This window comes from Copadichromis virginalis, linkage group LG15, assembly GCF_057382275.1.
Source record: "Copadichromis virginalis isolate Kocher_CV1m ecotype Utaka linkage group LG15, C_Virginalis_male_GT1.1, whole genome shotgun sequence".
NCBI classification, from domain to species: Eukaryota; Metazoa; Chordata; class Actinopteri; order Cichliformes; family Cichlidae; genus Copadichromis; species Copadichromis virginalis.
In genome coordinates, this window is record NC_140632.1 from 20,394,068 (window position 1) to 20,409,639 (window position 15,572).

Consider the following 15,572-nt stretch of genomic DNA (forward strand, 5'->3'; position numbering starts at 1 on the left):
CTGACGAATGGAGCACAGACAGCACTGTGAGCAAGTCCAACTGGAAAAAGAAATCAGCATCTCTGTAAAGGACGTGAGCAGATGAAGCATAAAATCATGCAGTATTTATACTGTTTAAATTTTTATTTACTCAAACTTCAAATGAAATAATGAAATAATTTAAGATATTTTAAGATTTTCATTAGCTCTAAGCCATAATAATCAAAATTAAAACAAAGAAAGTATTAATTTATTCATTTTAAATGTATAAATCTATATAGAATATATAAAAGTTTACCCGTTTAAATAAAAAAGTGAAAAAAAATGAAGATTTTCACAGTATTTTAGTTTTGTGAGATATACATGTACAGGCCTCTCTGTGATACATCAGCACAGCTCAGGGTTTCCCAGCTGGTGCAGACGGAGAACAGTTGGAAAAGATGAGGTCACATTATCACACATTTGAGCCAGTTTTGTTTGTGAGGACACAAATCTGTAACTTTCCAGCTCCCTGGCAACGTTCTGTTAATGTCAGAACGTGTTGGACTTTAGCAGCTGGTAACCTGGTCCGTTCACCATTAGTGAGTCTTGGTCATGTTTACTGCCTGCTCCACGCTCTGTTCAGACGGCTCATTCCCCCGAACCTCATGGAGTTTTTCCAACTAGTGGAAAAACATCGGAAGTGAAAAAGGACGGCTGTGGGAGATATCTGTTTCAATAAAACACTCAGAATTGGGTCCGAGGGAAAGTCATGCAGTAGAATGATGGGTGCCTGCTCGCTCACAGTTTGTGTTTTGTCCTGTTTGTCGGTTGTCGTCTCTTTTCAATTAACCATCCCCATCGATTGTGGCAGTTAACCACCCCTCCTCAAGCCCGGGTCTGATCTCATTCTGTCAAAAGACAGTCTTTCCTCCCCACTGCAGAACAACATTAAAGCGCATTTAGATAGCTGGTCTTGCACCGCGGTGCTATAGAAATGGCATTTCCGTGAATAATAGCTGTAATTTCAGAACGCAAGACATATGGATGTTTTCTACATGACTGTAGACAGACATTCTTTCATCACAGACTACATTATTACATTTCTCTGTCTTACGTTAATGTTGCTATTTGACAGGAGAAACATCTGGTCTTTATTATTTTCTCATTATAATGCAGTGTAGGGACAACAGAGTAAAATGAAACATCAACAAGGATCTAAAGTCTAACAAAATCATATAAGCACATAAGTGAAGTAAATTCTCAACCTCACCAAATATTTGGTGCCGACAAACCAGTACTGTGCTGTGATAAATGGTCTTCCATTACCCTCTATGTCATGGTCCTGACACTGGCAGGCTCCAGCGATAATATTATTTTATTACCTGTTCCTCCTTATATCTCTTACCTTTTTTTCTATCGTATCCCCATACGTGTGTATTCGCATGTTCTGTTTCTTTCTGTTTGCCCGTCTTCTGACTGGTTTTGAACTGCAGAGAGAAATCATGTGCAGTTCGTGACTTTGTTCTTCTTTTGTCTTTCAAAGCTAATAGCAGTGTGTTCCCTCACCATGCTTCTCTAAGCCATTAGACTGTTTGCAATAAAAGGTGTTCATTGAAGTGAGGATTAAAGGCCACTCGGGTAAAGGCAGCAGAGACATTCTCTTTATGGGCAAAGTTAGGGGGAAAAAAGTAATGTAGTAAGAATGCCTTTGGATGTAATGAGCTCTTTTTGCAAATAGACAAAAGGCTGAAAGGAGCTTTCTGAGTAAGTCTGAATCTGAAATATGCAGACTAGCTTTGCTTCATCATGTGCGTGATGCTCTGTGCAAATAAAATGTGACCTCCTGACATTCGTGTATTCGATCATATTTTTCCATCAGCCTCTCTGCGATCGGAGCTGAACCACATCCACGCGTCAGCCATCGAACACCTGAGACAAACCCACCAGCACGAGTCAGCCGCCGCCAAGGCCGAGCTGGAGAAGACGATCGAGAATAACCGGACACAGGTACTGTGAGACTTACTGAAGACGGGCTGGCTTATCACAACAGCATTTCCAACCACATTCATTTCCACCGCCACCACAGCACCACGAGCAACAAAGCTATGTGATGAATGGGCATCCAGTGAAGGATGAATCCTCAAAACACTTTACCATATTCTCTCTCTTCCATGGCCACAGTGAAGATTAGACGCACACAGTATTACATTCTCCTGTCATACACACCCGGCTTGACTTATGTGCACCGGTGAGCCATTTAATTTGGATCAAAGCCACAGGCTGCTGATATTTTTATGGATTTTTCTTTATTTCACCAAGTTTTTAAATTAGCCTGAGGTTACATCGAGGTGATTAGTCATATAACTGATTACTTGAGCAACAAAAAAATAATTGAGGACAAGCTGGATCAATGTTAAAAGTGCTTAAAAAATAAGGAGCATTTCAAGAGGAAATGTTGACTATGCACCAGCTCCAGCTTTACCTATCCGGTTGTTCAGTGATGACGCGACGAATCCTACTTCCGGGTCTAAAGTAGTCTGCATTTAATATGGCTTTTGTGTTGTTAACATGTTTAATGTTATTTATTTTCTTCTATTTAATCTCAAAAAGCTCCTAAAACAGTCAGTGATCACTGTTGACCTCCCTCGGCTTTTATTACCACTAATCATTTATTTAAGCTCAGTTTTTAAAACCTTAGGATGTAACTACAGCCCAGCACATGCAGCAGTATATGAATGACTAACCTCGTATTGTGGATGGATTATCTCAGTTGTTCTCCTGGCTGAAGTTTGGTCCTTTTACAGCATCCTGCCATGCGATTACATTTGTTCCTGACCACCGAGAACACTCACGTTAACTTTTATCGAGTGGGAAAAAAAGTTAGCTTGTTTATATTATGCTAACATAGCTGTGTCGCAAGCACGTAGCACATCATTATATACCAGCTAGCCAAACTTCAGTAACCCTACAAACGTCACTGCTATTTAGTTTTCTGTCTTCATTTATGCTGGAAGTGATAACAGAGCTGTACGTTTTAATTTGTTTCCAAAACCCCGCAGTCAGGACATGCTATATTGTATTTGGATAGAAGCTAGCGAGCTAACTTCCTGCTAACTTCTAACTCCGTTAAATGTCATAAATTCAGTTTTCATGGATGCCTGGATGTTAAACTCAATTGTTACACCCGGTAGAGCAGAACGCTGATCATTTTATTAAAGATGAAAGACTTTAGACAGTTTTTCAACTCTCAGTAATGCCATAGTGATTGTTTGATATATGGACCTGCAGCGGAGTTTAGACCCAGACACGGCTAGTGACGTCAGACTGAACAATCGGATTGACTCAAAAATGAGCAATTTATAGGTGTCGCCTTGATTTGTGGAAGCTTTTTACTTTTATTTTTTTGTATATACTAAATTTTTACAGCCCAAGAAAGTGTTCATGTCCAAAGCAAATAGATACTCTTAGCGCTGAAGAATTCAGCCTCGGTTAAGCTCACTACATTGGTCTGTTTGCAAACAGTGACGTCGCCTCAGCTCCGTACCACTTATACCAGCACTGAGGGAGGAAATAGTCCCCACATTACGATAAGTGTCTCCACTCAGACACAGTGTGCACATCAGCGCTGGTATAAGAGGAGAAAAAAGTCTTTTTCTTTTCAGACTTTTGCAACATCGCCCTCTGTATATGATGTCGCTTTTTTCATCTGGCACAGTTTGCATGGTGAGGATAAATGGGCCATAAAGAAGTGCCAAAAGTTGCACTTCCTCAAATGAGCACTTGACACACGGGTCTTTATAGTCTCCTTTATGGAAACTTTATTGCAGTAAAACATGTTTTATAGGCTGGTTTTTGTCTCGATTGTTAATTTCCCACTTCATAGAGGTATCGAGTCTGTTAGCTAGACCTAACTAACTAGCAGACATCTGTATGTCTGTGTGAAGCATGTTATCGTTAACTCTGTAATCCACCATCATGTCAAAATATGGACGCTTCTTCTTCCAACACACCAACGTGGTGGTGGCCAAAATGCAAAACTCAAGGCTTCAGAACAGGACTTCATTAATCAGCTGGTGAAGCCGTGATTGATCAGCCACCATCTATCTTCAGTATACAGCTCATGCTCAAATACAAAATAAGTGATAAAACATTCAGACACTAATGCAGTAATCTAGGTCGCACAGTCCTCTAAAAACAAAATTACTTTCAAAGAAATCAAAATCAAAGAAATTCAGTGGGATGGAGTCAATGTTAAATGATGCTACCAGCATCATATACCACCTGCTCACAAGCACACACACCACACTGCAGGCAGCCCTCTGAGCACCACTTGTAAATCTTTCTAATTACCCCCAGCACAGTGAGTTCCATTCTCATCACCTTATGATACAGATGTTCTAGCAGAGACACACAGCTGGTTCTCTTTAATACTGCCACTATGCACCCCCTAAATGCACACGTGCACACACCCCACCTTTACTCCCTCTTTAGTCACAAAGAGAACAGGAGGGCAATTAAAGCTAATAGGCACACGTTACAGTCTCAACTACCTGCCAGTCAAGCAGTGATGTTTGAATTATGCTTCAGCTGGAAATGTACGGCATGACTTCAGAGATAAGCAGAACCCCCTCTTAAACCTGTGCCGTAACCTCCCATCTAACCTGATACACACCTCCCAAGAAATGTAACTACGTGTTCAGTCAACACAGCCACTATGACATCATCAACCTGTTAGTGAGGATCTGTCTTAAAGCCTCAAACTGTTTTCACTCTGGTAATTTGAAACTGAATGTGACAAGCGAGGGGTGGTCAACTAGCAGTCAGCTATGAGGTAAAGCAAACTCTCCTTTATTCTTGTTTTTGACCACAATGTGGACCATGATTTGCAAAATTATCATCATATTTTATTTAAAAAGATTCAAAATGAATGACTGAAAAAGTAGCATGTTTTCTGATGTCATGGATTACAGGAGACAAGGGTCAGGTTCTCGTAGATTTCTACATCACTGTGTTCTGCCTTTTTTCTTGCATCCGAAGATTTATTTATTTATTATTTGGTCCTCTGAGATCCATAAAGACATCCAAGTTACGCGCTCAGACGAAGAAGTTGATGTGCTGCTCACAAAGCGATGTACATAGCTGCTCAATATTTTCTTTTCCTGAGGAAACACCCACTGGACGAGTTTCATTGGATGGAAGGTTGGATCCACAGGGGGCAAATAAATAATTGTCGGCTCATTTTTTTCTTGATATTTTTCTTGTTTTATGTCGAATGCGTTACCAACTCCCTGCAAGTCATCTCTCTAGTGTTTTTGTTTTGCAGATGAACTGAGCAATGAAATTAATAATGCCAGAGAATGCCCATTCCCGAATATAAATCACAATTAGACACAAAGTCTGACATTCATACTTTCCTACATAGTAGTAGGATAATAATCTAATTTACATTGGTAACTGTTTAACAAGAAAAAAGTAAAAAGCCATTTTTGCAGGCCTTTGAAAAGAGAAAGACCTCTTCCTCTTTATCACCTCTGCAAACTCTTTAAACAATCATCAGATTTAAACCCAGAGACTTGATTACTGCGGGAGCATCGAGCCACACAAGTATGTTTTCACAGTTAGCAAGCTGTTGCTACCTGTTAACCATGTAAAGTCATGTGGAAAGAAGCAGCTTTAGTTATTAGTAGATCTATAATTTCCATGGAAGATATCGACTTCCACCACTCACCAACCTGTCAGGAAATAACACTTTTCTCTGGTGACTGGGTTACTGTTGGTTGCTAGGGGTTCTCTGGGCCTGCTTGAATGGGGCTTTAGTAATGGACATTTCTGTCCATGCTGTAGGTCCTGGGATTTAATAATGTTAAAAGTCTGCCTTTAAACATTTTGTTTTACATTTATATTCAACATCAGTGGGAGTCTGTGTTTACAATAATTCCTTGTTTACTTTGCTGAGGCATTAATGGAACATAAACTAAAACTTCCTGAGTTGAGTCAATAGAGCGGAGGAGCTCAGTGGCAGACGGGCGTCACGCTGTGTTAAATAATGCTTTTGTACCTCCAATTACTTAACAGATGGGGAGGGAGAGGCTGATGGAGTGCAGAGGTGTGCGCAGGTCTTTGTGTGCACAGTGTCATCTATCCTTGTCTAGATATTTATCATGTTTGATCTAACAGTCTTGTCTGAAGAATTACCCTGCCATCAGTATCTCTTGACTTTTAATAACTATTCCGGTCCACTTTGATTGTATTGTTGTGGTCATGATGATGCTCTAGCACACATGAGAACATTTGTTTTCTTCCTCATTGTTAGATTTAAAGCATCTTCAGAGAACCGTTGTTTCCTTTTATCGCTCGTATTATTTTTCTCCCCGCTATGGTTCTGTTCTCATGGAGCCATGGGTTTTTGGAGCAATGTGTTCTTAACAGTTTGGTAGAATTGTATATGAAGTGGTTAGCTGAGATTGTGACAGGCAGAAAAGTGGCATATTTCCCATATTAGTGTTGGCAGCCCTGGATAAACATGATGACAGCCAGCATATTTTACAGCAACAGTACGAACCACCTTTGTCCCGCTGAAAGGAGGAATTAAAAGTGAAGGCTTTACTGTTAAAATTCACAGATACACTTATGAATAAGACAGTAAAGAACTCAAAACTAACAAAAAAGCACATTTAAAGGAATAACAAAGCAAATAACTCACACACTGTTTAGAAACTGGGGCACAGCATTGTTCCCCTGAGAATAAAAATATGTATTCATGGCAGCAGTTCATGGGATTTCATTGGCTAACTACTAATACCCATTGAAAAATAAAGTAGCTCAGGAAATCACACTCTATTTTACTGTAATGTCCTTTTTGATTATTATTTGAAAAGTTTATTTTTTAAGGAAAAGAAGGATAAAGAAGAACTAGGCAAAACAGAGAATGACAAAGCGATCTCCTTTACGGCACTGTTCACATATTATATCTGAGGTGTTTGAAAGAGAGGATAAAATTAGATTATAAAAGAGAGAGACAGCAGATAAGCAGACAAAAAAAAAGATGATAGATCAACTCAGACAAGATGCAAAAGTAAATAAATCTCTCCCCCAAACGAGCCCAACACTGGGAATTTTATCTCGTCTTCCGCAGTTGTGAAATCAAAGGCTGATATCTGCTGTAATTGAAAGAGTATATTAAGTTATAATGTCCCATATCATTCGATAAATGCTCTTCCAATTAGCCTTTGTTTCTTTCTTTAATTCTGCCAGCTTTCTTTCCTAATTTCCCTTCATCTCCTGCTCCAACGCCAGCCAAGATTTGGATGAGATGAAGAGTAAAATGAGTAAATTGGTCATTAAAGACTCATCTGGCCGATCACCATTGTGCTTGATTGTACTGAAGGTTTTGGACTTAAAAAAAAAAACAGCCAATTACATTAAGTGAAAATGCAGATGGCGATGCAAATAGACAGTAGTTTGTGAATATGAAGCTATTATACAAGATTATGGCTTCTGGATATGTGAACACAGTCCTTGGCACAAATTGTTATAGTGCCAAGTTAAATTAGATTTTTCACAGGGAGAGGAATCATTAGTAGACGATAACGTGACAGTGTTTAATCTAATTCTGATGGTGTTAAGTGGCACTCAACTGAGAGTCTTCAGATCACATCTTGCTTCTTCATTTAAGTCACCAAACGTAATGAAATGTTTGGCACGTGAGGCCCATTTCACCTCCCGGGAATTTCAGAGTTGAGTATGTTAATGACAATGACTTGAGAAAGGTTTCAGATCTCTTTCAGTGTTTCAGGCTCCTCTGAAAATGGATTCAGCTCATTTTTTCTCCTCATTAGTCAACACAAAATGCTCCATGATGACAAATAAACTTTTTTGTAATCTTTAAAATCAACCTTTTATTAGATGAGATGCCAAAGTTCTAAGAACAAACACCAAGGAGACCAATGAGGACTAATCAGAGGAGTGGAAACACCTGGGAAACAAGGAACAGCCAAAACTAATCAAGGACAATGAGAGAAAGGAAGCAGTCTCTTGTGTCTAAAACACATCACAGACAAATGACAGTCAACATAAAACTGAAAGTTACTAAAATAGAAACACCCAAATGAGAGATGACAATTAATATATGTATGTATGTATGTATGTATGTATGTATGTATGTAAATATATATATATATATATATATATATATATATATATATATATCAGTGAAATAAGTAACATAGTAAGGTGTCATTGTTTCTTTAAAGTTCACCTTTTACAGGCACAGATCAATTTACCATTTTCAGGAAAATCTGAGATGATATTCAGAGCTACAAAGAGGATAAATCGCAGCAACTGACCTTATGACTTTATCAGAGTAGCTATGCACTATTCAAAATAATCCTTTTCTATCTTATACCAGACCTCAATGCACCCCCTCAGTTCATGCACTGTATACAAAAGAAATTTAAGCTCCCTATTAACAAACAACAGAAAGTGGAATACTTCTTAAAGTTTGCGAAGCTGTGAGTCACATGTTCCAATAATGGACTCGTAAATGCAGACAGGCTGCGTTGTTCTTTTTGTTTTTTTTATGCCACTGTTTGGTTGAACCTACGCGTCGTTCACCGCACCCCTGCTGGGAAAATCACTTGCTCATTTTCTCACTTTCAAAATGCGACAGAATCGAGCTGCTTCTTGTGTCAGTGTGGAGCTCAGAAGAAAAGAGCAGCTCGGCAGGCGGTCGTGAGTAATTTCAGTTGTTGGTCATGTTTACATGAAGTCATTCAGTAGTTTACAGCACTGTTGTATTATCAGAGCTCAGATGAATCTCGTCTCTCCCATAATGACTGAAATCTTGTTTTTGCCATACTCGTCAGTTAAATTACCTGGTTCAACAGCTTGAGTTCTCTACTGGATTTTATTAAGTTTTATTAAGTTGATTTTATTAAGTTGCTTTTATCAGTCATAAACAAACTGTTATGGCCCAAAAGAACTAATAGATCATTGTTTCCCCAAGTACACTGGCTGCAAAATGCAAGTAAGTTGACAAAATAAGAACCTTACACGGACTCAGCTTATTGTGGCACAGTTGGAAATCACTGTGTATCCTTAAATGAAAACCAGTGGAGGATTTAGATGTCTCTGTGGACAAAGTGACCAAATAAGGGCTGCCTATAATGTGCAAGCTAAAGGAACAGTCCTCTCCAGTGTTTGTTGTATATGCCTGCAAAGCTGTGGTAAGAAGAAACACTAAGGCTTTTAATTTGAAAGAGTTACAGGAAGTGTTAAGTTGTGTCCTGAGCCCAAATAAATGGAAGGCCGATGGAAAATCTGTGTAAAGTTTGGCAGAGGGGGTTTATGGTCTGGGCTTGTTTTTCAGGAGTTTTGCTCTGCCCTTTAGTTCCAGTTAAAGGAACTGTTAATACTTCAGCTACCAAGAAACTTTGTACAACTTCATGCTCGCAACTTTGTGCAGCTCAGGTGGTAGAGCAGGTCACCTACTAACTGGAAGGTTGGTGGTTCAATCCCAGTCTGCATGCCAAATATCCTTAGGCAAGATACTAACCCCAGGTTGCTCTCCGATGCAGCCATCGGAGTGTATTTAGTATTTATTTAGTATTTATTTATTTATTGTCATTGTCAAGAACAATGAAATTGCGTTTGGGGCTTCCATACAACCCAAAAATGTGTGTGTGAATGTGTATGTATGAATGGTAGTTAGATAGCACTTAGAAAAGTGAATGGGTGTGGTGAATGAACAAGTTGTATAAAGCGCTTTGAGTACTCAGAGTAGAAAAGTGCTATATAAGAACCAGTTCATTTACCATTTACTATCAATCAGATCAGAGAATGCAAACCAGGCCATCTCAGTGAACATCAGCATCTGATCTCATAAATGCACTTCTAAAAGACTGGTCATCTTAAACTCTTCTCCAACTCTTCCCAGAAGAGTTGGAGCTGTTATAGCTGCAAATGGTTGGCCGACATTAAGAATGGGATTTTAGTCAAGTTCATATGTGTGGGAAAGCTGAGCGAATACTTTTGGCACTGGTGTGCTGCTTGTTGTTCAAAGAATTTAGCAATCTAACATTTATTTCTGATCTATTTTAAGAGGGGTCACAGCTTAATACTGCCTTAACAGTATCATGCAGTGACTTTACCTGAGGAAACAAGTAAATTTACTTAAAGAGGACCTAATATGCTCCTTTCCACCTCTGTTTTTTTTCCTGAACTCTGCGAAAGTGGCTTTGTGCGATTCCCACTTCAAAATAACCCCTATTAATCTTATAGTGCTGCAACCTTTCGATTAATCCACTGTCTGAAATAAACAGCTTCTCTCCCTTTAAGCCAACTTTTGTCTGCAAACAGAAGGTTTGAACAGTTTGTGAGAAATACCAAACCTGCCTCTAATACAAGATGCTGCAAGTCTTCTGTTTTTGAGATAAATAGTCTCTGTTGCTTTTTGAGAAAATACAGTAAATACAACAGACTTATGTCAAAACATATGTTCAGTTTTTGATAAAAGCTGTAATTCGGCTCTGTGAGCTTCTTAAGGATGTGAAATTATGGACACATTGAAAAGGGTTTTGACAATTGAATCAAGACACATAAGCCAGATTATTTAAAGTCCTGCATAAATTTAGGACTTAAGATAAAATGCTGTTCACTATATTCGTTAAGAGGCTTTGTTGCTATCTGCGTTGTGTGCACTGATGGATGATTGCTTCATCGTGGTAAAGCCATTTTTGTTCATTCAGCTGTGTTCAGCATTCACCTATTCATCTGAAAAGTTTCACCCTAATGGTGGATTTAAAAAATATTCTCAAGGTGTTAAACATGTTCGAAATAACCAACTTTAAAAAATTCTAAAGTGTAGTTTCCAAAATATTCTACCATATAGATAAGCTTTAAAATCAACATTACAAGCCTTATAGCTAAACCTTTACGTCCTTCATCTCTTCAGAGCTGATTTTTATTGTTTCTCTTTTCACAGGAACGCGAGCTGTTGGGCCGGATCTCCGAGTTGCAGGAGGAGGTGACGAGGAGGAAGAACCACATCGCTCAGCTGGACCACCAAATCCACACGCTCAACGAGAACATCAGCACCCTGACTAAAGAGCTGGAGCTGAAGGGCAAGGAGGTGCTCAAGATCCGCAGTGAAGCCAATCAGCAGATCCGGTATGACTCAGTGTTCATTGTGTAGCACTGAAGTGAAAACCTGCGGTCAAACTTTACTTCACAGGGAGGAAAAACGCGTTTTCTCAACACGTTCACAGCAAATTGGTTTCGTCTACCGCTCCAGAGTCTAACTAAACATTGTTTTCTTTTTGTCAACATTACGTTACTGTTTGCTGCATTTACATTAGACTGCTTAATCCTCTACCTTTGTGACTGATCTCCTCTGAATATGCCTCTTTTTTTCTTTTGTATCATGTTTCTGTGTGGCCGAAGAATGAATCGTTAAACTTGCACTTTGAACAGTTCTCACACACATGCACGTCCAAATATCTCAAAAACACAGAAAAGAAAAAAACAAAACTGCATCTTCACAGTGAAGCTTATCCTTTACTGTAACCTAGCAACCAAACTGCTGAATATTTTAGAGCGATGGTTGTTTGAGTGCCTTATTTTTCTTTCTTTTTGTGTCCGTTTTTGGCAGTAAGCAGTTACAGTGCACGGTTCAGATTCCATTTAGAATCTTCTGTTGAATCAATTTTGAGTTTGACTTTTAAAAATGAGGAATTTAGGTTTTGGTTGAAGCACAATCTGCAGAGCTGAGCGTGAAAGCAAAGCTGGCATGTGTTCACAATATTCATAATCAGTCTTAGAAGCTTGACATTTATGTTATGTGGGTTGGCATTTATTCATATTGTGGTTTTCTAGTCTTTCTTAGTACTCAAACCACTTCAGGCACATTCATTAATACACCCACATATAACATACCTCGGACGCACAGACCTAGAGACCAGTCGAGTGTTTGCTGGATGTTGTAATGTGAAATCAATCACAAAGTTGATTTGGTCATTAGCTGTCTGCTGTGGTTACTGGTGGTTAGCATGGATGCCAACTACTAGCAGAAAGTTAGGTTTACCTTCGAAGAAAAAGTTAGATCTTACCACCGCAACTGACATGTGACAGTTGCCATTAAACCCCGAAGAAGAAGAAGCAGTGTCCGGTATCGCAGCTGTGTTCAAATTCTGGAAGCGCATCCTCCTGTGCCTGCATTTGTAGGCCGATTATGTTACAGCGACACGACGAAGACTGTCCAAATTCTAAGACTCCGACAAATGCGGCCAACAAATGTGCCCTTCCCCATATTTGAAGGATTGGTTGCTTCGGGGCCCAACCTATCCCAGAATTCATAGCACGGCCCTGCTCAGTTTCCAACAGTGGCGGCAAACGTTTATTTTCTGGGTCACAAAATAAACGTTTAACATATTTTCGGGCGAGTATGTAGCTGTGTAAACTTGAAATATCTGCTCAGTTTATCAAGAAACCGCATATTTTCAAAAGCGCTCCGACGTTTTCGGAGACGTCTGTTACCCACCAGCTTGATAGCGAGCCGGGGTTCAAGGCTTACTAGAGCCGGCGAGAACACCGGACTCCCGGCAAATCGTTTTCAAACTCACCGTCGTCTTTTGCTACTCAGGTTAAACATATATAAGTCACTTAGATAACTTAAAAATGTTATTGTTTGGCTTTTTTTAGTATTTTATTTGTTCCTGAGTAAATCGGTTTGGCTGAGATTAAAGTTATAGTTTTTACACAGCTGAATAAACGTCAAGCAGACAACTGATTATCAGAAGTGTGAGATGCTCGAGAATTTACTCCGGTGTCCCGTTATTTAAGATAGCAAGGAGCAGACAGCTGAGTTTATTAAATTCCACGGAAACAATCTGCAAATTTCATTTACATTTAATAAACTATCATCTTGTCTTCATTTTTAGTTAGCACATACCTTAAACACTTAAAGCTGTAAGCTAATGATAGTTATATAAGAGCAGATGCATGCTGGTGCAATAAGCTGTACGTTTTACGTCCAATGGATGCATGATCTGATTAGTCGACTAATTGCAAAAATAATCGGTGACTAGTCGACTATCAAAATAATCGTTTGTGGCAGCCCTAGTCTCTAGGCATGTGTGGCTGGATCCTGACCTAACATGTTTGGTTTTGCTCTATGACAGAAAGTTAGAGCACACAGGAAACCCTGCAAGTACAGGGAGAACATGCTGGACAGGGAAATGTCCAGGGTAGACCTGAACCGCCATCCTGCCTATTAATGTTTTCTGTTATGATGTGTTTGCACATTCTGCACATTTCGTAATGAATACATCTTTTGGTTAAATCTGCTTTATTTGAGGGCAATACCCGTTTTTGAAGTTTGGGGAAAGCCAAGCTAGATGTTGCTTTCTTCATGCTAATCTGAACTAACTGCAATTTTCAACTTCATAAGTAAGCAATAGAATGTCCTAATATACATATTAAAGAAGTAAATAAGCATATTAGGGGCGATCGTGGCTCAAGAGTTAGGAGTTCGCCTTGTAATCGGAAGGTTGCCGGTTCGAGCCCCGGCAGTCTCGGTCGTTGTGTCCTTGGGCAAGACACTTCACCCGTTGCCTACTGGTGGTGGTCAGAGGGCCCGGTGGCGCCAGTGTCCGGCAGCCTCGCCTCTGTCAGTGCGCCCCAGGGTGGCTGTGGCTACAATGTAGCTTGCCATCACCAGTGTGTGAATGTGTGTGTGGATGACTGGATATGTAAAGCGCTTTGGGGTCCTTAGGGACTAGTAAAAGCGCTATATAAATACAGGCCATTTACCATTTCCTAAAATGCTGATCTAGACTTTTAGCTCAGAGCAGTAAACAGCAACATTAAACAGTTTGTTTCTTGGGGAAAAAACTACAAACGTCACATCTTATTTCTTTAATCCATGCAAAAAAAACCATCTGAGATGATGCTGAATGTGGCATTTAAAGCAAAAAAAAAAAGAAGAAAAGCTGCCTTCCTGAAAATGTCACACTATTCCTTTAAAAACATTAGCACCACACTGTCAGTGACATTTCAGGATAGCTTTGGCGTGTACACGCTGTCGCCTAGAACACACAAAAACGCCCGCAGTGGGCCTGTCATCGGCACATGTGTCTGAATTTGAATTCTCTTATTATATTTGGATGACGATAGTTTCTGCAATCCCTCTCTGTCCGAGCCTGAGTGATGAAAATACACCAAAAGATAAAAGGGAGGAAAGAAAAGCCCGAAAGAAGCAAATCCGTCTCTTTAGTCTGCCTCTGTCTCTCGACCAGTGTCAGGAGCCCATTGATTAGAAGACATGTAGATTATTTTGGGTAATGCAAAATGTGGGCTATAATCGTGTTGTCCCTGCGGCATGGCATGAATTTTTAAAGTGCTATATGAGTAATGTGGTCCGGCTACTCATTAGCATCCATCACACTGTATTTTTAAATGCGCCCGTGGTGCATTATTATTATCTGTTAATTTGTGTGCCGCTTGCCTTTATATATGCACGTCATCGCTCTCTGCGCAGCACATTTCTTCTCCTGTTACGTAACGCCCCGTCTGAATCCTGGTCACGGGGATAAAAATAGACTGATAAATAAATAAAGAGGAAGCAGAGAGCGGGAGATGAGACGTGCGCCCCTCGGGGAGAGTTGGCCCAGTCAGAATGAGAGGCAGACGAGCATCCATGTTTCTCCCTCCATCGTCCTCCTCGCTTTCATCAACTCGTTTTGTTTTGTTTTTTTATTCCCCTCATTTCATTATCCTCTTTTATCATCCTGCCCCTTGTCCAGGTCTTCAAATATTGCTGTGCACATGTTTTGCAGTATTTTTTTTATTAAATATTCATACATGTCAGTTTCATTATGATTTTAAATTAATTATGTGTTTGTCATGAAATTATGTTCTAGGAATTCATTCCGTGCATCCGTCTCTGGATTTTCTTATCTCACTAACATTTCCCTGGAGCAATCCATTATGTTTTGCCCGTCCTGGGAGAAAAATACAAAGCGAGAGAGAGAGTCTGCAGGACCTGATTAAGTCTTAAAGTGCAACCTCACATATTAAAGAGTAAAAATAAATCTATTACCTCTGAGTTACAGCAAACAGCACTTTATCCCAGAGCTTAAATTGTGATCAAGCAAAGTGAAACATGATGTGATGTGAAACATGGGATATACTTAATATTTTTGTTAATTAAAAGTGAACAGTGCGATATAATGCAATTATAATTAATTGTTTTTTCGGTCATTATCATGATTCTTTTAATTGGCAACAGCTCTGAGGTGCTGTAGGGGCGCACCGATCTGATATTTGGGTTGGGTTTGAGTCAAAAAGCGGAATCACGTTAGACGGAGCTAAAATATTGCAAGTAATTCTGTGTTTTTCATCACCGTTGGTGAGACTAAGCATCTATAATACCATTTAAAAAGTATCTGCGCTCTACCCTTCTTGGCACGTTTTCATGCTTCAGATCATCAAAGAAAATGTCTGTTTGTTCGGGTTATCTTTGTCTAATATTAAGACTTGTTTGATGATCTGAGACATGTAAGTGTTGACAAATATGCCAAAAAAACCTACAAAAACAGGAAGAGACAGTTACTTCC

General features: G+C 39.5%; 1 protein-coding gene across 5 annotated transcripts in view; it reads left to right on the forward strand.

The window, feature by feature from the left end:
• Positions 1-15,572, forward strand: part of fam184ab (family with sequence similarity 184 member Ab) — a 217,811-nt gene that overhangs the window by 174,598 nt on the left and 27,641 nt on the right. For all 5 annotated transcript variants that reach the window (XM_085432374.1, XM_085432375.1, XM_085432378.1 and 2 more), the window contains 2 exons: positions 1,841-1,968; positions 10,943-11,127. In XM_085432374.1, the coding sequence (XP_085288500.1) occupies positions 1,841-1,968; positions 10,943-11,127 (313 nt within the window). The remainder of the gene's footprint in view (positions 1-1,840; positions 1,969-10,942; positions 11,128-15,572) is intronic.